Source organism: Dermacentor variabilis, chromosome 1 (genome assembly GCF_050947875.1).
Source record: "Dermacentor variabilis isolate Ectoservices chromosome 1, ASM5094787v1, whole genome shotgun sequence".
In the NCBI taxonomy this organism is placed as follows: domain Eukaryota; kingdom Metazoa; phylum Arthropoda; class Arachnida; order Ixodida; family Ixodidae; genus Dermacentor; species Dermacentor variabilis.
Genome location: NC_134568.1, coordinates 271,046,129 through 271,073,594, shown reverse-complemented (window position 1 = coordinate 271,073,594; position 27,466 = coordinate 271,046,129). Strand labels below are relative to the sequence as shown.

The window sequence follows — 27,466 nt, the reverse complement described above, 5'->3', positions numbered from 1 at the left end:
TAAAATATGTATAGAGAGACATAACAAAATTAAGTATAAATAGTATCGATTTGGAAGGGGTTGCTTGTGTCACCCATGTTGTGCGAAAGCATGTGCGATTCTTGAGGTAAATCATAATTTCTGTCTGTCTGATGAAGTTTTTTCAAACTGACGCGTGCTGTGCTGTTATAGAAGAAAAGTTGCAAGAGCATTTTGGTGGTCTGCTGCACACAAGCAGAATGTACAGTAGTGAGCTCATGTTCTTGCAGCTGTCTTCCATACAACTGCCACAGGAAAAATTACTGTGAAGATATATATGTTCTAGTTTTGTTCTGTACGTCTGTGAACATGTGTGCCAATTGAAGCATTGTCATTCGTATAATTACCAACTGAGTGCATACATTCAGGAAACTTTGGACAAAGATTATTTTTTTATGGTACATGTTTGTGTAAACTGAGGGTTTTTACCATCTACATAATATTGACATATGCAAGCTCAGCGTGCTCCTGGTAATTTTGTGCCGTCCAGGCAGTAGTAACTTGGCATGTGACAAACTAGTCTAAGCCAAGAAATATGAACTAACCGTGGCTGTGATCACTTTTCTTTACAAGGTTCTCAGCAGCAAAGGCAATGTTTCTGACAAATCTCCAGGGGGCATGATTTGGCTTGTATATGGTCACCAATTCAGTTGTTTTAACTAAGCTCGGAACCTTCTGCACAAACTATTGCTTGTAATAGTTGAAGGTAGAAGCTTGTGGAATCACTCACCCGTCAGCTCAGTGTAATTTTACCTATTTTGGATAGAAATGTCGATGAAATGATAAGACTCTTGGTTTTTTTGTTGTTTTTTTTTGTGCTACAGAGCATGAGGCTACTTCATTTAGTATGGTTCTTCATAGTGCCATTGCTCTTGCTAATTTTATTGTGAACAAGTTTTGCTTTATCCAGATATCACTGTTAAGGAACAATGGCAATAACAGTGCTTCTCCAGTTGTCTTGCTAGCATTGCTGCTCGTAGGCTATGTGCTACTTTCCCTTATGTTGGGGTCACTCCATGCCAAATGCACTAGCTGTTGAACTTGACCTTCCTTGTGCATACCCCTCCCCCTTTTTTTTTTCTTTTCTTTAATAGTGATGACCATGTATAACTTGCATTTGATGAAACGTGGTTAAAATAGACAATTTTACGAGCGCTGCTTCTTTGTGTCCTGGGTTTACATTTGCTTTGAGAAGCACATATATAAGGCCCGTTTGAGATCTCTTGAAAAAATGTTCACTGGCTTTGCAGATCTTTTTCAAGCTAGAATGAGAAAGTTAACTTGGGTAATTCTTTTGGTACAAAGCAAACATTGAATCTATGAAAAGTAAACTGGTCAAGTGAGGGTGCATTTGGCATGGGAATTCTCATTGGCTTTGTGGCTTACATTATTTGATAAACAATTTTACAACAAATGCTAATGCTTCAGCTGGTGTGTTGAGCTTTATGTGTGTCCTGTTTCTACAGGCCAGATAGACACCTGCACGTGTTCTGATTATAAGTGTGAAAGTAGATGCTAGTTGTCCAAAGCTTCCTCATGTTTTGCTGTGTGTTTGATGCATGTATTTTTTGTTCATTGCTCATTTTTACACTGTGTCAGCATGTTTCATAGACCTGTAAAAAGGATTTTTTCTACTGTTTGTCAAAACCTATTTTGTAAATAAATACCACAGGTCCATGTCCAATGTTTGTTCTGTGTCATGTTTGTTGCCTCACATTTGTGGAAGGGGTAGTGATGGCCAGAAGGGTCTCGAGAAATAGCTAGTGTTTTCCTTTCATTTGGGTACTGTGAAATGTAACTTTTTATCATCAAACTTCTATACATTACAGATTGTGTGTTGAACCGTATTGTGTTTCTGCAAGTAAAGCCCTACCCACAGCATTTAATGGACTTTACATTTGCCACAAGTGATGTTGACTTCTCACCCCTGTCGGTACGCAAGGTTTGTTGGCTACCATGCGTGTTAGCGAGCTTGCTAGTATTTGCAACTGCAGCACAAGCCAATTTTCAAGCAAATTCTTCTTGATTGATGCTAACGAGTTCAGTGTTATGCAAATGGTATGTTGTTTATACAGTATACTTAAAAGTTACCCTTTCATGTATTGTATTCATTAGATTCTTACGCATGCTCAGTCTTAAGACCGGATTTTTGACAGTGAGAAATGAAAAGTGCAGTGCCCTTGATTGTTTGCACACCAGCAATTCATAGTGAGAAAGATAGTACTAATGACGATTTGTTCTCACTGGGAAAATGAACACTTACTCATGGTGGGCTGGTGCTGAAGTTAAAGGGCCCCTGAAACGGTTCAAATTTTGTATATGCATAGGGTAGAGCTAACATTAATTATTCGCACCATAATTTGTGTGAAACGTCTCATTTTAAGAGAGCTACGGATGATTACAAGTTGCCCTCCTCCATAGTCGTGCATTTTCTCCTCAACTCGTTCACCGAGTGATCGGGGCTAAGCTCCGCCTTCACTGGCTCTGCGTCATGATGGCACGTCGTGTCGTCAACTTCTGGTTCTCTAGGAACAAGTGTGCGAAGCCTCTCCAAACTCTCCGCCAGCTGCTTGGCAGTCGATGCCAAGTGAGAGCTATCGAAGCAGCGCGCATTGTGAGCATTCTGTCGCAGCGCCAAATGTGTCTGGTATTCCAGTAACCACAGGCGAGCTGGGCGTTTTGACGGATGGCTGGAGGCATATAAACTTGAGCTGTTGAAGGAACTTTAGCGTAGATGTACATGAGCGGCCTGATCAGTCCAGCCAACCTGTTGGCGCAGAGCTTAACCAGCTGAACAAAGCACTAATACTGCTCTAACCAAGCGCAAACTATTTTAAACATACAAAAACGTGTTAATGATTACACTCCTGCGAAAAATTTACACCAGCAGCAAAGAATACATTTCGTTACTGCTACTGTGTGTGGTTGAGCTCTGTGCCACCAGGTGGCTGCGCCGTGCAGACTATTCACATTTGCGCTCCTGCTCATCCCGTGAAACCCACGATCAAACGGCCAAACCCTGACCCCTTGCGCTTGCGTTTACCCTGATACCGGACTCGCGAAACGCTATTGCGTTTGTAATCTTCCTGTGTAAAGTGACGGCCGCAAACGCGCAAACCCTGGCGACGATCAGATAGCGGCACTCCGATGCGCTGCAGCCAGTCCGCTCATCTGCTGCCTTGCAGAGTGACACGATGTCGCAGCTTGATACATTGCCAGTCGCTACGTTTGCAGTCCACAACACAACACAGTCGAATCATAGTGCTCGCGAGAAGACAGACAGACTCTGACCGCGGAGCTCTTGTTAAAATGGAGCACGTTGTAACAAGCAGACGATGCTTGCTGTGGGCCGGAAGTGCTTAATTGTAGTGAGGAAGTGTTCTTGTGCATTCTCTTTCTGTTACTTTCTTCCTATAGAAACAAATTAACTAATATTCGAACTATTACGAACATCATTTGTTCACCATAAAGGTGGAAAAATTATCGATGCCGCGCCCTGGGTGGCCAATCGAGTAGCTCGCCCTACTGACGTCAATTGGGTGATTTGCGTCATATGCTGAAAATTTCGCCGAGCAATGTGCTGCGATCGCCAGCGATGTACATGTTTAAACCCTTATAATAACACGCCTTACGCGGAGCACTTAGACGTGTCAGTGATCAGAAGGACCTACTCTAACTACTCTGCGTTTGTACAAAATCGGCAAAATCGTTTCAGGGTCCCTTTAACGTCGCAAAGTTGGTGGCTGGGCCTGATTATTAATCGTCATAAAATGGGTAAGCATTGCTATGCTTAGCCAACGAGAAAAACCGTCCGTCCGTTCCTCCCTTAAGACAATCGCTTTCAAGATAGATCCAGCAGCAGCGAGCAACTTTATCTTCGTGCTGCCGGTAGCTTCCACGTGAACGAAGCGGCGAGAACAGCGCTCGCGAAGCCCTCGGCACACGCCGCACCCTGCCCCTTTCGTAGATCGCTTTCGAGATGTGGGCCCGCGAGAACACAGCGCGCTGAACTATCGGCAGTCGGCATACTCTGTCCGCAAGAGCGATACCGGCTTATAGTGATCGGAACGTCATCAGCAAGCCTGGCGTCGCCGCCTGCGGTAGTTGCATCAATTCACCTTGCGCCGCCGTCCGCAGCAGTTCGTGTCGCCGCAGCGCTGTCGTTTATGTTGGTCGGATCAAGTTTCATAACATTAATAATGACACCGGGCTGCGTGGAGATCAGCGAGTGGCACAATGCTTACGCACACATAACAACTGCCAGATGGGTTTCTACGTGAATTTTTGTGCACTAGTAACAACGTATCATTATTTTATATTAATGGCGGAATCTCCAGCACACCAAAGCAGTAACGCGGACATTATATGTACTCCGGATTAATGTTGACCACCTGGCGTTCTTTAACGTGCACCTAAATCTTAACTACAGGAACGTTTTTGCATTACGCCCCTCTTAAATGCGGCCTGGATCAAATACCTCGAGCTCAGCGTGAGCCTCGTGCGCTGCATCTTTGGACGGAACAAGTGCCGCCACTAACGGTTAGGAGCGGTACTAATCGGTAGCCTCGAGGCAAGCTTGCGCAAGACGTAAAGCATGACATTTCGCACGGAATGTGGCGCCGCGTCGTTTAGGCGTTGATGTTTCGAAAAAGAGAAACATTCTGCAGGTGCGGTGGCCGATCAAATTCCCCGAAAGCCTCAGGCAAAATCTGGCCAAACTTAGCGGCACGACGTGCGATGGTACGCAAAAACGATTCTCGTGCGGTTGCTACGCATCTTTTTATAAAAGGATTAAAATTAATGTTCCCGTGTTTGACGCTCATTTATAGCAATTTTACGGTATGTGGTGTCGTACAAGGTTCTGGCGGTACAGTTAACACTTTCACTTATGAAATGGCACGGGTAAGTGCAATTTGTGAATTACTGTAGTGTATATCCATGGCAAAAAAAGTTTTGCAACTCGCATATCAGGAAAACTGCCACGCCTTGGGAAAAAAAATTATTTTTAAATATAATCTCCCCTCACACTAATGCACTTCTCCCATTTTCCTGGAAGGCTTTTGATACCTTGAGAAAAAGAAAACTTCCTGGTTGCCAAGCCACTCCTCTGCGGCAGTTTGAAGCAAGTTCAAGTCGTCAAACCTCGTTCCCTTCGGGTGTTTCTTTAAATTCGGAAATAAATAAAAGTCACTCGGGCCCAGGTCGGGACTGTAGGGAAGGTGGTGCAGCTGTTCGAAACCACACTCGAATGGCAGCCTGGGCAACACGAGACCTGTGAACCGGGGCGTTGTCGTGCAGGAGGAGTGACACCTCTTGTCACTAATGCTCGGCATTTTTCCACGTTGGCTTTACGCAGGTTTCGAAGAAAATTGACGTAGTATTCGCCTGCAACTGTCCTACTGTTTTCAAGATACTCAATAAACAGGATCCCCTTTGCGTTCCAGAAAAGTGTCGCCATCACTTTCCTCCTTGAGCGTTGGGTATAATTTTTGGGGGGAGGGGACCCCGAATGCCTCCACTGCATTAGTCTTCTGTTTTGTTTCTGGGTCCCACTGATACAGCCACGTCTCGTCCCCTGTCACAAGGCGGGAGAGAAAATAGTTTGGGTCGCTTGACTAGAGATGCAAAAGTTCCCTTGATGAATGCACGCGGTGGTGTCGATCTTGTGCTGAGAGGTTCCGTGGCACCCATCGTGCCGAGACCTTCGACATACCCAAAACATCGTGGATGATAGTGGAAGCACTGCCATAAGAAATTTTCAATTCTCCGGCAACTTCGGACACCTTTATTCGGCGATTATTCATGATAAAGCTTTCTGCTGAGGCTGAATGGTCCAAATAGGTTGAAGTGGTCGGCCGCCCTGACTTTGGGTCGACTTCCACGTGCGCACGGCCACGTTTAAACTCATTGAACCACCGAGTCACTGTAGTACATGGACATTCACTGCCATACGCATTCACCATCCTACTGTGGATTTCTTTGACAGAACTTCCTTCTTTGCACAAAAATTTGATAATGCTCCGGTACTCGAGCTTGACATCGTGGGAAGACGCCATGTTTGACTAACTGATGCAGACCAAGTAACGAACTGGATGGAAGGCTTGATATTCAGACCTTGCTAGGCTGCAGAGATGGCCTAAACAAAAGGTGGAGAGAGATCACTGTCAGCTAGTTGGTTATAGTTCGATCTTCCCTCGTATCGAGGCGGCACCGCTAAAGCTCGATATATTGCGGGCGAAGACTTACGTAGTCGCCATCTGTCGGATGCGCCTCCCTTGCGTAGTGCGAGGGATCACGCGCCGCGCTCCTCACAGGTTTAGCTTACGGCGCTCAATAAGAACACTACGCGTCAGCCCTCCTAGACATTTCTGTAAGTACTCTCAAAACGAGGGTAGTTTTTTACTGTCGAAATAATAACCTTGGGCAAACTGAAAGCACAGAATCATTTACAGGCGCTACCTCGTTGCCGAATACGTACAGTGAACGCCAGTGCGCCCTGTCACCGCGATGGTGTCTCCCGAATCGGCTTCTTGCGTGAAAAGTAGGCAAACGCTGAGAGCAAACTGTGTGAAAAGTGGGCTGTCTATATAACCAAATGGAGCATAACAGAATGAAGCCTCAATGCAGTGATCGCACGGGTTCGCAGCGACCGACTGCATGCATGTCCGCGCGCAGTGTTTCGCTTTTGCTGCGTGCGCGATTTCGCACCGTGCCGTGAGCTGTAGGCCTCAGAATATGAGCATTTGACAGTTCTCAAGTAACCATTGTTGCGTTGACACTGTCAGAGCTGTTAAAAAATAATTTTGTTACAGAGACTTCGACGCCTACGGCGACTGATATGCCGTCGCGACGATTCAATCCTTTTTTCTTTCTTCTAAATTCTTGGGCGTTTCAATATTATTTCTGAAGCTGCGTCGCACTGTGTGTTTATCGGTCTTCTCAGCGTGCGATTTACCGCTGTTTCTTTTTCGTAATCCAGTGCATTAAGACATCACATAAGCATGAACATATGCCATGCCTTTTTTAATGTGCTTCTTACCGCTCCCTTTCCATTCCAATGAACTTGCCAGTGTCTAGCACCAACAAGTTCATAGACCAAACTGTCGTGACATTAGCCGGGCAGCGGGCGAGGGCGAGCCTCTCAGTGCGCGTTTTCTGCTACTCGCCGAACGTCGCAGTCCCGGCGCCGTAGCAGAATTCTTCCTCGCGTCTGTGCTTGCTGCATAACCGAGTTGTAGCGCATGGCTGTTTGCCAGTTCAAAGTTTCGCGACGCAAGCTTCACGCAGCTTCTTGTCCTGCGGTTACGTGTGAATAAGGCTGACACCGGGCTTCATTGCGTACGTCCGGCACTGCGGTACCGAGCAGTAGCCTACCATGCCTCCAAAGCCAGCCACTACCTATCATGGTGCTTTCGAATGTTGTCAAGCAGGCACTCAAGGCGGGAAAGCCTCACCACCTAATCAGAACCGCAGCGCAGGTGGGACATTAAACTTTCGTTTTCAACTCTCTCCGGCGCTTCCGAAGCAGCCGCGGTGTCCACCTGATCCCTCATGTCACGCTGACGGTGGCGGCAACTTTTCCAGTGGTGGAGCTTACCCCCAATATAGTATTTCGCTGCTTAGAAGCGAACATGTACTTTAGCTAAGACTTAGTAAAAATAGGTCTTGACGTAATAGTTCTACAGAAATCCGCAAGGTGGAGAGAAGTAATTAATAATGGGGAATTGAGACATCCACCCAAACGCAGCTAAGTGCTACAAAGGAATCCCATACGGGTTCCTCGAAAGAGAATACTCGCAGTTGAAGACTAATTCATCGTGGTCCGGGGCTCGAACGTGGGACCACCGCCTTTCTGGGGCAGCCGCTCTACCATCTGAGCTAACCAGGCTGCTAGCAGATGGCAGGACGAAGTCGAATTTATCAACTCGAAGCAAAGGCAAGAGTTTGACGTAATAGTTCTGCGGAAATCCGCAAGATGGAGAGAAGTAATTAATAAATGGGTTTATAAAAAGAAAAAAATTAATAAAGGTTGTCGGGACGTGAGATATTGTGGCGAATGTACATGCTTTTCAGGCCTCCGTGGCGGCGACGAAATCATGTTTTTTGTGCATGCTTTGAGCTTGCTTGTTTTTGATTTGCTAAATTTTTTTGCGTTTAAATAATAATTGGGTAGTTATATTTTTGTTTCTCTTTTTTCGAGTCCGCGGGTATGTTTCGTGTACATTTGGTTTTGCAGGATTGTCAGAGCGTCCTTTCGCGCCACGTGCTTCAACACGTGCAACCGGGTGCGACATTAAGTCTTTATAGCCTTTAAATAGTAGCTTGGTAGTGACAAGACTAATGGCTATTAATGGTTTTACGGTGTGTGCTTTGGTATCGGCAATATTGCTTTAGTAGGAAAGTGAGACCGTGGCCGCGAGGTTGAACACGTGCGAAAACGTGTCATACCTTAAGTCTGTGCGGCATTGATTGCTTTTAAAACATTGGTGAGAATTACTTTGCGACATTTTAAGGATTTAGATCCTGTGCGTATCGGTTTTTGCTAGAAGGCACGTGCTCTGCATTATTATAGTATTATAGTACTATAGTATTTGCATTTGAAAAAGCCGTGCAATACATGGCAAGAAAGCCGGGAAAGCATGCATGTGCGGGGGGTCCCTCAAGGCAGACGAGGGGACGGATGAGAATGGAGAGGGAGTCGAGTCAATCGCCGCACATTGTGATGTCGATGCTAGGTTGAAGAAAATGGAGGCTTTCCAGGAAAAGCTTGTCAAACAGGTTGAAGATCTCAAAAATGAGCTAAATAAGGAGCGTGATGCACAGAAGGTAGTGGAAGAAAGATTTCAAGCAGCCCAGGAAAAGCTGAACAGGGCCGCCATTGTGAACGAGAATGGTCGTGACAATGGAACACAGTCTCCCGACGTGACAGGAGAGGGAGTGTCAGCAAAGCACCTGGAATACATGCAACGTGGGGAGGAGGTAGCTGAAAAGAGCGGCACCTACCTTGAGGCCGCCACACACAAAAGGCAGGAGCGCAGGGGTCAGTGCCCCTTGTCGAGTCCGAATCGCGCAGAAAAGGACAAAGGGAAGCAGGGAGAGGTAGGAGAGAGTGAAATGGTGATTGTCGCCGGCGACTCAAACCTGGCTAGGTGCTGAGAAGTAATTGTGGAGAGGGTGAAAGGCGATAAAAGAGTGGCGGTGGGGACATTTCCAGGGCGGACACTGGGTTCTGTCATGGAGCGAGCAAAAGCAAAGCTCGCGGAAAGTGCCCACGTGCACAACCTTGTCATAGTAGCAGGTGGGCTAAATGACGTCCTAAACAGGAAAGGGACAGGACTTGCCCAACGCTTGGCGAAGGGGGGGGGGGCGATTTGCGCGAACTATCCCCTCAGGTGCAGATCGTTGTGTGCACGGTGCTGGAGGTGCCTGTACGTGACAGTCACGAGCAAAGAGCCGTAGTGGCTGCTAATGAGGCGATATGGAAAATGAGCCGACAGAAAGGTTTCGAGGTTGTAGAAGTAAACAGGGAGGTGAGAAGGTGTGGTGGTTTTCATCGAGACGGGATCCACTTCAATTACAGGCTTGCTCGAGAACTGGGCTGGCGACTTGCTGGTCGCACTGTTGCTTTTCTTTAGGGGGCCCACGGGGGCTCAGGAGGCCAGAGTAGGTAGTAATGAAGAAGGTCCCTAAGGGAACCTCAGAATAGCATCGCCATCAATAACAGAAAAAGGAGGAAAGCACAAAAGAGCTCGCCATGCAATAGGCTACATAAACATGCAGGGCGGCAGAAGAAAGGAAAAGTGGACAGAGATTGAGGAGCAGTTAAATAGAGAACAAATAGGGGTGTATGCGGTTACAGAAGCGCACTTTAGAGACTCGGAAGAGCCGCCAGTGATTGAGAATTATGAATAAAGGGAAAGTCAGACATCCACCCGTTCGTAGCAATTGCTACCAAAGGAAACCCATACGGATTACTCGAAAGAAAAGCCTCATAGTTGAAGAAAAATTCGTCCTGGTCCGGGACTTGAACCCGGGACCACCGCTTTTCCGGGGCAGCCGCTCTACCATCTGAGCTAACCAGGCGGCTAGCAGATGGCAGGGCGAAGTCGAATTTGTCAACACGAAGCAAAGGCAAGTGTTTGACATAGTAGTTCTGCGGAAACCCGCAAGGTGGAGAGATAATTGAGAATTATGTTTGGGAAGGGTGCAGCAGAACTAAGCCTGAAAGAAAGGGAGGGGGAGTCGGAATGCTCATCCATCGGGAAGCCAAATGAAAGAGTAAATTCAAAATGTCAAGAGCATTTTTGGGTATCAGGTACAATGAGTGGGAAAAAAAGCTTGGCTGGGCGTTAAGTATTTGTGGACCGGAAATAATTGCACAAAGAGTAAAGAGTTAGTGGAATGCATAAGTGCTTATATTAAGGGTTTCGGGAATGATGCCGAAATTATCCTATTAGGTGACATGAATGCCCACATACAGGATTTAGATGGCTATACCGATAACAACGGGAAGTTAATGCTAGACCTTTGTAAGCAACATAACCTCATTATCGTGAATACAGGGCCTAAGTGTGTAGGGCAGATCATGTGAGAAATGGGAAACCGGCAATCGACCATTGATTACTGTCTGATGACCGAAGGAATTCATGATAAGTTGAGAGAAATGGTCATTGACGAGGAAAGGTATAGCAGCAGAGGGAGTGACCATAAGAGCATAATTTTGGAAATGAGATGTGTAGTTGGGAAAGAGAGCAAGGAGTGTAAAATGGCCTGTCCAAATTTGAACGCTGAACAAATAACAAATATAGTCGCTAGGGTCGAGGAAGAACTTGGGAAATCGCGAAGAGTGGAAATATAGTGAGCTTCTAAGTGTAATAACGACAGAAATACGGAAAAAGAAACAACGTGTTCGTTGGAAAGGAAAAAAAGAACCGAAAAGCTGGTGGAACAGGGAGATACGAGAAGCGATCGCCGAATGACAGAAATCATCCCGAGAGCACAGGCAGGCAAAGAATGCGCAGTTGCGGCAGGATGAAGTAGCCAGTAAATGGGAAATATACCGGGAGAAAAAGTCTATGGTTCAAATACTGGTGCAAGCAAATAAAGGTGAAAGTGAACGTTGGTTGTCAGAAATACGTGAGAAAAAGAACGGCCGCACCTAGAATATTTTGGAACCACATAAAATTATTAGGCAGGAAGTCAACAAGAATACCACAACATATCCTAGACGAAGATGGAAACAAACTGGAAGAGGAAGCGGCATTAAATTACAATCGAAAAATAACACTCGAATCTTTCCAAGGCAATAACGAGGTTGTGTTTGAAGAAAAAAAAGAGCATGGAAGAGAACCAGGTGGAAAAGGAGCTGGTGCTGACAAATTTCAACTGGAAGAAAGCCGAAGAGAAAATTCATAAGCGAACAGCCACAGGGCTAGACGAGGTTCCCGTTAGGCTGATTAATGAACTAGGACCAAAAAGTAAGGAAGCTCTGGTGAAAGCAGTGGAAAAAAAAAAACTTTGAAAGACAGACGAATACCGCACAGTTGGCGACATAGCAGAATGAAATTAATTTATTAAGGTAAGGGGAAAAATATAGAATTCACTCACATAGACCGTTGACCATTATATCGGTAATATACAGGCTAGCAATGCAGGCAATCAAATTAAAGCGCAAGCATGGGCAGAGAATAATGTCATTTTGGGAGAACTTAAGAATGGCTTCAGGCGTTTGGATGATAGCTTATTTGTTCTTACTCGGTGTACTGAAATATCAAGAGTAGAAAGCAGACCGTTATATGTGGCCTTTCTAGACATTACAGGAGCGTATGACTTCGTAGACCGCAACATTTTGTGGGATATTCTGGAAGGGGAAGGCTTAGGTGACGATGTTCTACAGCTTTTGAGAGAGGTTTACCTAGAAAATACTGTTTGCGTTGAATGGGAAGAGATGAGGAGCGAGGAGAAAGTTGATATCAACAAGAGACTGAGGCAGGTGTGCCCTTTATCCCCACTCCTGTTTATGATGTACATGATGAGTATAGAGAGGGCGCTAGAAGGAAGCAATGTCGGGTTTGATCTATCATACAAAGAGGCGGGTAGAGTAGTAGAGCAGCAGCTCCCAGGTTTATATTATGCGGACGACATTGTGTTGCTAGCTAACAAGCAAAGTGATTTGCAACGTCTGGCTAATATCTGTGGACAGGAAGGCGAGAATTCAGGGTTGAAATTTAGCGTTATAAAATAAGGTGTTATGGTATTCAATGAAAACAGTGAACAGACAGTGGCAATAGAAGGCCAGGAAATACCTCGGGTAAAAGGATATAAATACCTTGGTATATGGATAAACGAAGGCAATGGATATATGGAAACACAGGAAAGAAACAATAACAGTGAAGGGGAAGAGACCTGCAGCCATAATGAAGCACAGAGCGCTATGGGGATACAATAGGTACGAGGCGCTCCGGGGTATGTGGAAAAGTGTAAATGTTCCAGCACTTAATTTTGGAAATGCGGTTGTTTGCTTGAAATCAGGGGTACAAGCAGGACTCGATGGGAACTAAAGGTCAGTGGGACGCTTCGCACTGGGCGCTCACGGGAAGACTACAAATGAAGCTGTGCAGGGTGATATGGGCTGGACTAGTTTGAAGTGAGGGACGCTCACAGTAAAATTGATTATGAAGAACGACTGAGAAATATGGAAGAAAGTAAATGGGCTGGGAGAGTGTTGAGGTACCTGTACAGGAAAAACATTGATTCACAGTGGAGGAAAAGAACTATGAAGCTTGCCAGCAAGTTTGCGGTCTGTATGGTGAGCAACGCAGCGACAAAGAACGTCAAGCGTTAAGTCAGATAGGCTGAAATAATCGCATGGGTATCGGCAATGGAAAAGAAACCTGCCATGAGAAACTAGTGAAGAGGAAAAAACGAAATCAGGAAAGAAACAATTTATGATAACTCAAAGGGAAGCTCATTACTTTTCGAAGCGAGATCAGGATGCCTTAGAACACGCACCTATAAAGCGACATATAAGAAGAAAGAAGAAGCATGTGCTTGCTGCGGTAAAGCTAGGGAAACGATGGAGCATGTTTTATTAGAACGTGAAGACATCTGCCCAGCAGTAGATTTAGGCACCACTGGCCCCGTTGAAGCTCTTGGATTCAGCGAGAGCAGGGGAAGAGTAAACATGGCCGCTATAGAGGTTAGTAAGAGGCGAGTGGAAGATTGGTGGAAGTAGGGAAACGACAAAAAACGGAGACGTACAAAAGCAAAGTTCACAATAGGAGGTCGGAAAATTTGGTTGTGGGAGCTCAGCGTGGCTTTTCTTCTTTACCTAGGTAGGACTTTAGGCAGTATAATAGCAAGAGCTTGGTGTCGCAAATCACCGCGCCGTTCCAAAGGGGACGCTCATAACATCCATCCATCCATTCAGGGAAAATGAGACATCCACCCAAACGTAGCTAAGTGCTACAACAGAAACCCACACGGGTTCCTCGAAAGAGAAGCCTCGCAGTTGAAGAAAAATTCGTCCTGGTCCGGGACTCGAACCCGGGGCCACCGCCTTTCCGGGGCAGCCGCGGTTCGCATCTGTGCGAGAAATGTGGATTATTGCGGCGCATGCATTGGTGCACTTCTCGGTGGCTTGAGGACTAGTGATATGCGTTGTGGCTCACCGTCAGTGGCGCGCTCTCCGGAGTATTTGCGAGATATGTCTAGCGCCTGCAGTAGTTCGGCAACGTTGTTCAACGTTCACCGCCATATATGCATACCGGTGCATACTTTTTCCTACATATCGGCACCTGATAAAGTCGCTTTGTAAGCGTACCGTTAGCCTTGGACACACGTGTGCCATACTGCTGACGTGACTCTTTCTCTCTTTTTTTCTTGGAATATTGCACGCACGGCAGGAGGACATAAGCACTACAGAGTGTCATGGAGTCTTTCCGAGTCATGGAAATGGACAAGATGGTTGTTGAGGTGAGTGCTAGTTCGATGACTACTACTGATTTATTCTTTTTCTTGAAAATTTGAAAGTTTAACGTCAGTTGTACAATCATAATGTGAACACTATTGAGGCCCAACAAGTTTGTTAAAGGGTCTGTACGGATTGTTATTAAGGAAAATCAATTTTATGGCGGCTGCTATTTATACAACGTAAATATCATAAAATAAAAAAAAAACAGCTAGGATTAGTAAGAAGGTACAGTAGCAGCGAAAAATTTATACGCAAGATGCTTCTTTTAACAAGTTTCTTTTTACGTCGTCAACACAATTTTCAGCAAAACCAAGGTTATAGGCGCATGCATGCGTTACGCATTGTGAACTAGCTGATTGCTTTAATTTTTTTTAGGAGTGTATGCAATGTTCGTAGTAGCGTTTGCTTATTATCAAGGCTGCTCCAAACTTAGGCGCATATACGCTCAAACGTAGTTCGGCCAGAATCATCAGTAGTCACTTTTGGCGACCAAAAACAATAACGCGACGCACTTTCGACAGTGAGAGGCGAAGTGAGACTGTAGTTGAGATAAGCTTTCTGTTAACTATTTGATGCATAAGGGAAGCGATATTTTAGGATGTGAAGTCGTAAACACTGAGGATGTTCAGAATCCAAAATAAATCTTTCACTCCTAATGTGTGTATTGTGAGGTGTTATAATGCGAAGGGCTCTCTTTTGAAGGGTAAACACGGGTGACAAATGATTGCTATGCAGTATTTTTTTTCAAAGCAGCGAGGTTTCCAGGCAAAACCACAACTAATAGACAGGAAGTAATGGAGTAATGGAAATATTGAATATATCCCAAGTGCAACTTGACAAGAGAATCGTACATCGTAATGCCGGCATTTATTATCCAAATGGGTGTTACACTGAGTGACAGAAAGTAGCGTGCTCGCAAACTTCACTGCTTGGGCCATTCTGTGATCTTCGATTGCTTTGGATGGGCGCGCCGAGACGAAAGCTCGCATCTGTCTCGGGCTGCTCAGGGACCATTGAATGTTTTCATGCTGCTGAAGAAATTTCAATGAATAACGTATAGCCGCGTTGTTTGCATCGCATCATTTGTGTTATTTCCCGGAGAAATCGTCATATGTAGCTTCGGAAGGTACCACAAGAACTACGAGTACTTCCATTGCAGGCGGGGGGAGGGGGGGGGGCTACAGGTTGCAAGTCTATATTTCATCAACATTGACATTTATAAGCATGCAAATAGAAATGATAACGCATCTGAATTTTCAGGTGCTGACCTCTCATTTTCTGTCTTCTCGTCCTTTGCTCCTGTAGCATGACGGTTATAGATAGTAGTATCACAGCCCTGGGGACGTCAAGTGTCCTTTTTAAACTTTTGTTATGAACACTTAGCGCATCGTATTCCACTACATGGCCTCTTTAAGAGGCCCTGTTGCGACCGATTATTTCGAGTTGCCATGCGGTAGACTCACCGGTGTCGATAGTCACCGCAAAAGTTCGTGTGAGCCGAAAAGTAAATGGAATCGTAGTAACCTTTCTCTTTATTACTATTTTTTACATGCGGTTACGTGTAGAGCTGACAAAGTATTTTGAAATTGTAGATTTAGGTACACGTTCAAGAACCCTGCAGGTGCTCCAAATTATTCCGGAGTTTCTCACTATGGCGTGCCTCATAATCAGATAGTGGTTTTGCCACGTAAAACTCCATAATTTAATTTTGGCATTGTTCGGCACATCCGGAAGTTCGGCTTTACCGGGTTCGGTTTATCAGGAAACTACTCTATAATTCATTTCCTGTTGCAGAAGCCGGTGAAGTTCAGAGCACATGGCGTAGTTCCAGATCATCGACGCTATTCGCTTAACTCAATCTCAGTGCTTTTTGTTTCATTTTCGTCTGCCATTTGTGCACTTCCTGCTCAGTGTTTTCCACGATAGCGTGTGTTGCTTGCCTATGAAATAGCAATACATGAATTTATAAGCGCGCAGCATCACACTGCAGCATTTACTTTTTTTTTTTCGTCTTCTTTTTTTTACGGAAGGCCTCGTCTTTCTTTTTTTTTCTTCTTTAATTTAAGATTTTTAATATCTTTAGGTTCAACAATGATCGCCATGTGTTTGTCTTCCTTAACGGCACGTTTGTGAAGGGCGTTTGCACGGCGCACTTGTGATGTATCGTGGATCGCATTAGTGGTTTATATTGATGTCGGTTACTGCTTGCCGCTATATATATGTACATGTGGTTCTGTTAAAGTGGATTTCCTATACAGCAGGACAAACTTGTAAAGTGGACCCGCCGTGGTTGCTCAGTGGTTATGGTGTTGGGCTGCTGAGCACGAGGTCGCGGGATCGAATCCCGGCCACGGCGGCCGCATTTCTATGGGGGCGAAATGCGAAAACACCCGTGTGCTTAGATTTAGGTGCACGTTAAAGAACCCCAGGTGGTCAAAATTTCCGGAGTCCTCCACTACGGCGTGCCTCATAATCAGAAAGTGGTTTTGGCACGTAAAACCCCAAATATTATTAAACTTGTAAAGTGGGAAAAACTTCTCGTTCGCTGTCACCGTGTGCTTCCTTTTGACACCGCTGGCACGAAGCGAACTGCGAGGCAGCGCAACGTCATTTGCATTATTAGAACTCGCAAGGACAGTGAGAAGTTTCCTGCTGAACGGGCGTGATGACTGCGTGACGTGCGTGGTGGTGGCGGTTGTTGCGTTATTCCGGTGTGCTGTACCGCATACAGCAGCACAACGGTTGCGCCCAAATGTTTTGTGGCGGAAGCTGTGAGTGACCGTGCGAGAGTTACAGCGGTTACAGTGCTTCATGAGGCGGGGTGGGGCCGCGACGACCGCGTGACCAGAATGCGGCTGCAGCCAGAATGCTGCTCACCGCATAACTGCGCGGTGGCTGCCCCCTCCGCCCTAGCAAGCGGCTCTGATTTGTCAGTGGAATTTAAAGCAACCGACTTTCGTTTTTTTTTTTCATTTCGTGGGTTCCGTACGACTGACGTCATCACCATTAGCACCTCAGTGAAAAGCTGCGTCATTGTCTAGTATTGTCTACGGCGGTGTTGAGGAAGTAGTGAAGAACAAACCATTACGTTCCCGTTAGCACGGGCATATTGAATTGAGGTGACGAGACGAGAAGGAATGGTAGACACACAATGACTCTTGTGTCTACTTGTTGGTGTTGCGGTGCACTTCATCCCAATTTAGTATGACTGACAAACAAGCCCACGTCGCCACATTGTCACGTGTGGAAGCTGTATTAAGCCTGTTTTCACTCATGATGCCATTTGAGCCGACGCAAACGAGAGCCATCCAGCTCTGTCATTCATTACATTAAGCGTCTTATTAGGCTTGTTCCTTGTGAGCACAAGTTGAATAGCAGGCTGCCGTCCTCGTTGGCATGTTCGTAAACGTGCTATCATATCACGGCTTTTCTTGAAAATCGGGCACATGAAATGGAATTAGTGAGATCATACCGCCAGCGCACCTGGTTCCCATACAAGATATGGCAAAGTTTGGGCGTATACGTGTATGGGTTGATTCGTGTAATAGTGCAATGCGCAATTGTTCCTGTTTAGAGTCTAGAGTTTGAAGTTGACAGCGCCCTGTAGGAGCAAAAAGCTAAAGATATCCTATACTGTGACTCCGGATGGACAGTGAATATAGCCGTATATAGATGTCGACCCCTGGACATCAAGGGCTCCAAATATGAGTGTTACTGCACAAGACCACCTGTGTCCCCTTTCCTGCCATTTTGGAGCTGCTGCCTTTCTAAGCGTCTGACTGAATTATTTTGTTATAGCTCCTCGCCATTCCTCGCGAGCTTTCACGATCCGTGTTGTGCTGCGTCAAACAGAACGACATGTGTAGAAGAACTAAGCTGAAGTAATATTTCTCAAAAGAAAAGATGTGCTGCACTTAAAAAGTTACCTACGTTTGCAGCAGTATTGCACTTTGGTGTAGCTATTTCGTTATGGTCAAAAGGTTTCTGTTGAGATCCTTCAAGAACAAACTATAGTTACAAAATAGTGGCAGACAAGTGTCACTAGCTGCTTTAATTGCACGAGATCATGTCCTTTTGAGCACGAAGCAATAAAACATTTGCGGCGAAAACTTTATGCGTGTGCTTTATTATCAGGCACTGTATGAAGAACCTGAAGCCTTTGATAATGGTTGAAAGGCGCCGTGCGAACGACAACTTGTAAGCATGAGTAGTAGTGCGCGATTCCTCACTAGTGGCGGCCTTACTTTTGCGTATTCTTCCTTGCTCACCCGTAATGTTGTGATCCAATTAAGCCGTATTTTTAAGGCACGAGTACCTATTTAATGCTTTCTTTTTTCATCTAGGGCGAAGCGACAAGCACAGAGAAGTGTGATTGCTGTATTTGTTGCTATTGTGTCAGCGATAGCAGTGCATAGCAATAGCACAACGTGTAAATGTCGTAGCGATAGCATGGATGAAACGCCTTAGGCTGATGAACTTGCTTTCGATGAAGTATATGTCGTTATGCTTTATTTTTTAACTCGAACAGTTTGTCCAGCGGCGTATATGAGCGTTTAAATGAAACCGAGCTGTCCCTCCTCGTGTGACAACTGAAGCAGCGTCTGTGGACCCACGTCTATAACTGCCAGTTCGTTCGGCAAAAACTTAGAAGCGCTTAGCATTTAGAAATGTATTTGTGGACAAGTCGTGAAACACGCATTGCATGTTCGTCGTGTAAGCTTTTCTTTTTTTTTGCTTGTAGCGCGACAACAACTTCTAATTAAATTTTTATAATTGCTGCTAACGATTCTTCTACAAGTCGCTGCAGAGTTGCTTCGGCAATCTCTTTGCTCGGGCGACTATAGCACTCCCGTCTCGCTCTCATCGGGGACGAAAGCTGATGGACCACGATATCAAAAAATAAATAAAAAAAAAGGGGCAAGACAATTCTAAGGGATATTGGAAGGCGCATTCCAATGGCGGAACGCACCGAAGTTTAGCCTAGCGGTGCCTCTCAACTATCGGTTGCGTGCCGACGCCGCGAGGTGGTTTCGATTCTTCGAGGCTACGGCAGTCCGCAGGCTCGCCCCCGATACCGTGCACGTATCGTGGGAAATGGAGCGACAGCCTTTGTCACTTCGAACTCTCGGCGTTCGAATTACGGGAACGCCATGTCTTGATTCTCTGATGTCAGAGTCGCTCAGTTATTATGGATGTCATCCGTTTAATTGGAACACGTAATCGGTCTTTGACGCGGACACTGAGAATTGCAAGAAGGAGGCACTAAAATTCACCTGATAAGTATACATGGCCTTAAATACAAGGACTGTAGTACGTCTCAACGACATTTCGTCCGATTTGATTCCTTTGTTTGGCTCCTACGTACCGTTTCACAGCCTCGCATCAGATTTTTACTGAAACGTGTGACTGTGGACTTGACGCAATTTTTTTTTTTTAAATAAATGTTGCAGTCTCAACTGTTCGTAGCAAGTATGGCGCGGTTATTGATCGTCGTCACCTTGGTTATCGAGTGCTACTTGGCCAAGTTGTAACTGCTAAGTATACAAACCATGATACTGTAGTGTATACTGTTAGGATATCACAACGACTGTGTCGTAGCTATGATTTCATTTTGGGAAAAGGGAGAAAAGAGCGAAGTTTTTAGCACGCCACTGACATTCGGTACACGTGGCAGCTTAAGAAAATAAGAATGTGGGGATCGGACCCGCAAGCGAATTCCCCGTTCTGCCTACGCCACAGGGAGACGACGTTGGCATCGCCGTATGTATCCGCGCGTTTACAAGCCACAAGCGGCGGTATGTAACCAGACCTCTACACCATATTCTGTTGGTGTGTAATATAAGTTGAGTTATAGCTCATAGAAGGCTTAAGTGATTCTTTGCTGGGGATGACTATTGTGACCAAATTGAAGGATGGCTTGTAATATTTGCGTTCTACATTGTCTCAAGAAGGTCGAGTTTATCTGTGAAATTATTATTATTATTATTATTATTATTATTATTTAACTGTTTTTCGGCAATAGAAACATAACAAACATTGTCGCCAAGTCACGCCTACCGTGCATAGTAAGACAGTAAGGTTTCCTAAGCTTGTACTTTGGTGAATCAGTACAGATTGCAACGGTGTATCCACCAGGAGGTTAGCTGTCATTCTTACAGTAACGCCATTCGCTGTTGTCAGTGTATAAATCAGCCAACTGGCATGAGTAAACTGCGGTGTTAAATTTTAATTTTAGGGCAAAACCCCAACATGATTGGTCTGTACGAATGACCGATTGTATGTTATTGTTATCTGCTCGGGCCCGCCGCGTTGACTCAGTGGCCGTGGCGTTCTGCTGCCGCGTGCGAAGTCAAGGGTTCGACTCGTGGCCCCGGCTGCCGCATTCCAATGGGGGGTGGGTGAAACGCGAAATCGAACGCCAGTGTACCATACTTTGGGTGCCCGATAAAGAACCCCAAGCAGTGGAAACTATTCAGGAGGCGCCCCCTCCGATGTAAGGAAAAAACAAACAAACAAATTGGCATTTATCACAGCCCGTGAGTTGTTTTTCTGACGTTAAACCTCGCAACTTTTTCGCTTGAATCTGTGGAACATATACTACAAAGGCTTTTTATAACTGGCGATTTTCGATGATGTGCCATGGCAGGTAAGCAAGCAGTCGAAATGCGTTCGACTGCGCTCTTGCGTCAGAGAAGGACTCGTGCTTGGTCGTTAGTGCTGCGCAAGTTGCACGGTTCGTTGTTGTAGCAACGGTGCAAATTCACCCGACACTGAACGCGGCCGTCGCAAGACCGCTGCAGTAGCTGGGCGGAAAATCGGTCATTCATTCCTGAACTCGCCAATAAAGTTCCCGAGTGAATAGTCCTCATGCACAAACATATGTCCACGAAAAGCGTAATGTGCTTCTTTAATAGCTTTTCACGGGAAAATGCACTGCATAATGCGTCCTAACGTATGTAAACATTTCTCGCATCCTTTCTTTTCGATATACCGTCTTTTTTTCAATGCGGAAATCCGCTTTAAAAAACTGTCATATCTGGGCCCCTGCAGTTTCTGCTAATAGGCTACGTGGCCAGGCAGACGTTAGCAACGAGAAAATGTTCAACGGTAATTTCGCTAGTTGACAAGAATATAGCGATTAACCTTCTAATTACTAAAATTGGGGCACATGTAAATGCAAAACTGAAGCCAAGGAGTACAGAGAAGTCATGCCTGCTTAGCAGAAATCCTGGAACTATATCACCACTTTTGAGAGAATGCAACCCTAAATTTGTGTTGCGATACATGGGCGTTCCAGTTAGCATTTTCCTAAAATCGGGCCTCTAACAGTTCAAGATTATCTTAACTGGAACATCGAGACATCTTTTAGCACATTTTGAGGTCGCATATCTCGAAAGTGGGGCTAGTCTCAGGATTTGTGCAAGCAGACATGACTTCACTACTCCTCGACTTTAATTTCGCTGTTCGAACAACTGCCCTAAAGTTAGCAATTAGAAATTTAATTAGCATATTTTAGTTTTATATATATATATATATATATATATATATATATGTTTTTGTTTTTACGCTTGTCTTCTACGTTTTATTTTAACATGCATTATCTCTTTGAATGCGTGTACTGTATCTATCACTGATTTATTTTAACACCCCTATGTAAATAATAATATTTGGGGTTTCACGTGCCAAAACCACCTTCTGATTATGAGGCACGCCGTAGTGGAGGACTCCGGAAATTTTGACCACCTGGGGTTCTTTAACGTGCACCTAAATCTAAGCACACGGGTGTTTTCGCATTTCGCCCCCATCGAAATGCGGCCGCCGTGGCCGGGATTCGATCCCGCGACCTCGTGCTCAGCAGCCCAACACCATAGCCACTGAGCAACCACGGCGGGTTAACAACCCTATGTAATGTCCGTATTGGTCTTCAGGGGACTTGAAAAAAAAAGAAAAGAATTAGCGAAATTATCGTAGATTTTTTTCTTGCTGTTAATATCCGGCTACCCACGTAGCCTATCTGCAAAACCACAGGGGCCTGGATATGACAGCTTCTTTCTGAAGAGCAAGCTGCGCATAAAAAGAAACGCCTGGTATTTCATTACAAATGGTTTTATATTAGTCTTTCCAAATCGCACATGATGAGCCACACTGCGTGGTAAGGTTATGGCGCTATACAGGGACAGCATTTTCGAAAGGCGTCTAAGCTGATTTCTACGAGTTACTCGTAACTGCCACGCGCGTGCGTTGCTCAGCGTTTTATTCGGCGCACCCTTTTAAACTCAGAATAGTGGTGTCAATAGTGCCCGTAATGGGCCGTTTAAAAGGAGTGGGTGGAGCGACCAACATTTGACACCGCCGGGCAGAGCACGTGTGGCCGCCAAATAGAAAAAATGAACGAAAAAAAAAAAGCTCGATGATACGTGCGACAGGCCGCAGCTCTTAGTTTCGCTTCCTGATGTTGCCATATCGAAGCGTGACCGAGCACATTTCAATACGTCCGCCGCCGTTTCAATGCTGGCCCGAGTTCCGGAAAGGACAAAAAGCCGCCGAACCTGACCCACAAACTGTGTTTGTGCCTACGGTATAGCTGCACAGTTCGACCGCTGCTGGAGAGGTCTCCCTCACGAATTATGCCGCACCCGGAAGGAGAGCGCGTTTTCGGGCCTTTTCAAAGGCTGTGTATGCCGATGCCTATCTCCGCAATGGGCCTGCGTAATCGTACGAGCTTCGGTGCCGCTGACCGAAGGAGGGAGAGTCGCCGACGAAGGCGGAGTCGCGCACTTCTGTTACCCGCGCGGCTAAGCGCGTGTTGTACGTACGCGCGGCCATCGCCGGCGCTTCGGCCGGGCTGCCGCGGTAGCGTGCGGCAGCCGGCGGTCGCCGCTGCGGCGGTGTAAACGCACACTGCCCGCGCTTTCCGGCCGACGGTGGGAGCGCCCGGCGGCGGCGCCGGTCGTTAAGTTTTTAGTGCGTGGCGCAACGGAATTCTGAACATGCTCGAGATCGGCCGCAGGGTGATAATGCTCGGGCATGAAATTTCACTTCGTTTGTGCAGGGGGGCGCGCCGTTGATGACTGCGAGTCAGTGTTTTATGAAATGGCGTGCTGGCGCGATTACGGGCAATAAACCAGGCTACACACACAGGCACCGGCGCAGAGTCGCCTCGGGTCTGCTCACATTGGAGGCTGGGCATGCACGTTCGCTGCGACACATTCGAGGAGTGTTTAGCAGTCGGCGAACGTGCGCCTATTGCGGCCATTAGGGCAGGGCTACTTCGCTACTGTTAGCTTTGTCCCGACGATGGATTGAGACGTTTGGTGCGAAAAAGAACTGAACATTATCGCGAAAATTACCACCTTTACTGTACGCTTGTGCATCCAGCAGCCAGTTATTGAAAGCTATTGAGCCCATTTTTCAACCGAATGCCGTAAGATGTGGCGTCACGCAGTCTGATCTTTGAATCTCAACGTTAGCCCGCTCAACTCAAACCCCACAACAGCAAAACATGAAAGGGAGAATTGTCTATAGAAGGGAATCATCATGCAGCACGCCTTTTCTTGGCGTTCCTTTTGTGTTATTTTTGCTGCATAATATTTCTCAGCGTGTAAGTGGGCATGCGCAATTTTATTCACTATATACCTGTTTTTCCGTAATAAACCTTCAGTTGATAGTAAGCGCTTGTGGCGGGGAGGGGGGGGGGGTGTTCTACCTTTTCTTGTTTGTCTAGTTTTAGTGCTAAATTTTCGACATGAATTGCTACCAGCTTGTTCGGTTCACCCTCTTTATGGTCAAAGAATGCACGTCACACAGAAGCGCTTGTGCGCGTTCCTGTCCGTGTTTTTATTTTTATTTATTTATTTTTGCGCGCCAGAAGTTTAGCAATAGAAAACACTATAGCACGGAATGGTTGATGGTTAAAGAGTTATATAACTCGACTTGAATGATAATTAACTGGCCTATAAATGGCGCGTTTCAGGGTATATTGTTGTGGCGAATGGCCAGCGGGTCACCGACAATGTTCTACCAGAAACGTAAAGGATTCCCCTCGCAATATATGTTACAGCTCAACTTGATGCTGGAAGCAGTTTCATTTTACTGTCCTTGAGCTCCCTGTTCAACGTATGGAAAGGTTTTGCCCGTAGTAACTAACATAATCGTTTTTCCGAAGGTGTTGTAAAACAAACGAATAAGTCCGAGTAAGCGGTGCCAGGCGACTGGTCATCAGCGAACACGCACGTTTCTGCACCCCCAACCTTCATTCACTGTGAGCGCTGACATTTGAATATCCGCCAGAATAACAGGAGATAAATTAACGCGAATTAAATTCACATGTCACTTTGTCTATATACCATACATGTTGTGGAATTTTACAACAAGGTTGTTAAAGCGGAGTTCTGCAACTATTTTCGAGCTTGGTCGATATCAAATGTCATTCAAACACCCTGCAACGCAGTCAAGCCCCGAAGCGGCCGTACGACCAATGCGTCGATGAGTACGCACCGCGGGTGTCGGTTATGAGCTGTCGTTCAATGCCAACGACAGTGAGTGCAGTAGCGCGCTTGTTAGCGTAGCGTATTCACCCTTTTCGCGGCGATCCCGTGGGCGCTGCCATGTTTGATCACGTGGTGCACGACGAGTTCATTGCTTGCCTCAACTGTCTGCGTTGCCTCCGCGTTTACAATAGATGTGTATGACGCTGGTGTGGCTTAGCAATCTTCTGTTTCGGGAGATATCGTAGACGGTGGAATACACGAAGCTTTGGCCCCAGCTTCAGAGAACATGCAAAAGCGCTTTGAAAGCTGATTAAGCTATGTCCAAATGGCGCGAGCAGCACATATGTGGTGCTTGTTTTTTAAAAGTAAGGCTAAATATGTATTCCAAGCTATCCAAACTGTCCGCTCATGAAATTAATCAGAATCAGTGTGTTTTGTTGTTATTTTTCTATTTGGCAAATATGTTTAAGCCGTGGCTTGCCACATTTCTGACTCAGTAAATTTACTTAGTGCGGTCACTGTCTGATTATTTCTGCCTAATCGCTCGCGGGTCTGCTCAGTTCCGGTAAATTTGTTCTTGCTGCGCGCGGCTTGAAATGCAGCCCTTTCATACATTGTAATACCTTGTAGCAAAGATGTATTACCGCTAGTAACTCGCTTACTCTTCTGGACCGTCATGAAACATTCAGCTTCGACCATTCGTGCGCTGTTGGTGTAGTCCGTCATTTATTGCGCCTATATGCTGCCCATATGTTCAAGTGTGCGCCCACTGCACTTATTGGCACGTTAGTGATAGAGTGGGCGTAAGCTTCCGTGCCATCTGAGGGTAGATGTGTGTAGATACTGTGCGCGAAACGTACGACAGGAAGCGGCGCTACTCGTTTGTCGGCGGTACTCACTCTTGCCGACGTTCCGGGGTTGAAGCACTTTCTTTGAAAATTAGCGATACAGCGCTGGCGGATGAGCAAATTTCTGTATCCTCGAAGAAAGCCATACATATCGAAGTGCCGGTAACGCGTACGGACAGTTGCAGCAACGCTCTTAAAGTGGTTGCAGTCTTTGGCGTGTATTGTGGTCCCACAACGATAATTCTCGTCTGCCTTGCTTGCGTTTCCTTGCTGAAACTCGGCGCTAGCTGCTTTCCTGTCGAGAATGCTGTGTCACGCTGATAGCGCGCAAGCCGTTCGTGACTTGGAAGTACGGGGCTCGCAGCGTTAAAGAAAGGAAATGCGGGCAAGACAGATGACGATTATCGTTGTGGGACAAGATAAGCCCCAAAGGGTGCAAATTTTTAATATTTGGGGTTTTACGTGCCAAAACCACTTTCTGATTATGAGGCACGCCGTAGTGGAGGACTCCGGAAAATTTGACCACCTGGCGTTCTTTAACGTGCGCCTAAATCTAAGCACACGGGTGTTTTCGCATTTCGCCCCCATCGAAATGCGGCCGCCGTGGCCGGGATTCGATCCCGCGACCTCGTGCTCAGCAGCCCAACACCATAGCCACTGAGCAACCACGGCGGGTGCAAATTTTTTAAATAGAGAGCGGTTCGCGAACATGGCTTCGCAGATTCATTCCATTCCTTAATATACCACTATTTTTGCAGCCAACTACACACTAAAAAAGTTTGCAACCTTTGGAGTGTACGTATATCTGCCACACAACGATAATCGTCATCTGCCTTGATGCGTTTCCTTTCTTTAACGCTGCGAGCCCGGTATTTCCCAGTAACAAACGGCATGCGCGTTATCAGCATGACATCGCATTCCCGACAGGAAATTAGCGGGCGCGGCGTTTTCAAGAAAGGAAACGCATCAAGGCAGATGACGATTATCGTTGTGTGGCAGATATACACCCCAGAGGGTGCAAACTTTTGTTAAAGTGTACACTCTTAAGCAAACTTACACTCTACACTCTTAGAAAAATGTACACCCTTTGGGGTTTATCTTGTCCCACAACGATAATCGTCATCCGTCTTACCCGCGTTTCCTTTCTCTAACGCGGCGAGCCCGGTACTTCCCAGTCACGAACGGCGCCGCGTTATCAGTGTGACGCAGCATTCTCGACAGGAAAGTAGCGAGCGCCGAGTTTTCAGGAAAGGAAACGCAAGCAAGGCAGATGACGATTATTGTTGTGGTACAAATTTACACCCCAAATGGTGCAACCGTTTTAAGAGTGTAAGAACAGTTTACACCCTTTGGCGTGCCCCTGCTGCCACACAACGATAATCGTCATATGCCTTGATGCGTTTCCTTTCTTTAACGCTGCGAGCCCGGAACTTTCCAGTAACGAACGGCACGCGCGTTATCAGCTTGATAGCATTCCCGAAAGGAAAGTTGCGGGCGCGGCGTTTTCAAGAAAGGAAACGCATCAAGGCAGATAACGATTATTGTGTGGCAGAAGGGGCACTCCAAAGGGTGTAAACTTTTCTTAGAGTGTAGGTTAAACAATGAAAAAAGGAAAAAAAAACGCTGAACTACCACGCCCAAATTTTCTGATCCCCTATTGCGAACTGTGCTTTTGTACGTCTCCGTCCTTTGTCGTTTCCTTACTTTTCTTCCACCAATTCGGCGGTGCGCCGCCGAAAGCGCCCTCTCGTTTCTCTAGAACCAGCTGCTCCGCGAAGAGGGTCAATAGTGAAAGCAAATGGTCACGCAAGGCGAAATCTGTGTGCGAAACGGTTAACTTGGATTGCGGAATGGAAAGCGTGAATATGGGTTTTTGTCCTTGTCACATCGGTGTATATATTCCATATGCGTGCTCGTCACTGTCGTTTTATGAAACATACAGCGCAGTTCTAAGGCCACCCCTTATGAAAGTGACCAGATCTCTGCAATTCCCTGCACTATGTTGCTCTGTAAATTCTCGATACGTTATAGGTATTGCACTTTACATGGAGCGACGGTGCCCCGGTATTAGCTTGTAAACGTCATATTGTGCGAGTTCGGTGCGGAAGAAACATTATGCTTGTATTCCCTATAAGGCA

General features: G+C 46.0%; 1 protein-coding gene and 1 non-coding gene across 6 annotated transcripts in view; one reads left to right on the top strand and one right to left on the bottom strand.

The window, feature by feature from the left end:
- Positions 1–27,466, top strand: part of LOC142564614 (bromodomain-containing protein 7-like) — a 118,401-nt gene that overhangs the window by 75,581 nt on the left and 15,354 nt on the right. For all 5 annotated transcript variants that reach the window (XR_012824628.1, XR_012824629.1, XR_012824631.1 and 2 more), the window contains exons 16-17: positions 1,848–1,951; positions 13,923–13,992. Coding sequence is in view for 2 of the 5 variants with exons in the window: in XM_075675694.1 (XP_075531809.1) it covers positions 1,848–1,951; positions 13,923–13,991 (173 nt within the window). In the remaining 3 variants the exon portion in view is untranslated. The remainder of the gene's footprint in view (positions 1–1,847; positions 1,952–13,922; positions 13,993–27,466) is intronic.
- TRNAP-CGG (transfer RNA proline (anticodon CGG)) lies at positions 10,027–10,101 on the bottom strand. The gene has a single exon. It is a non-coding gene; the product is annotated as a tRNA-Pro (tRNA).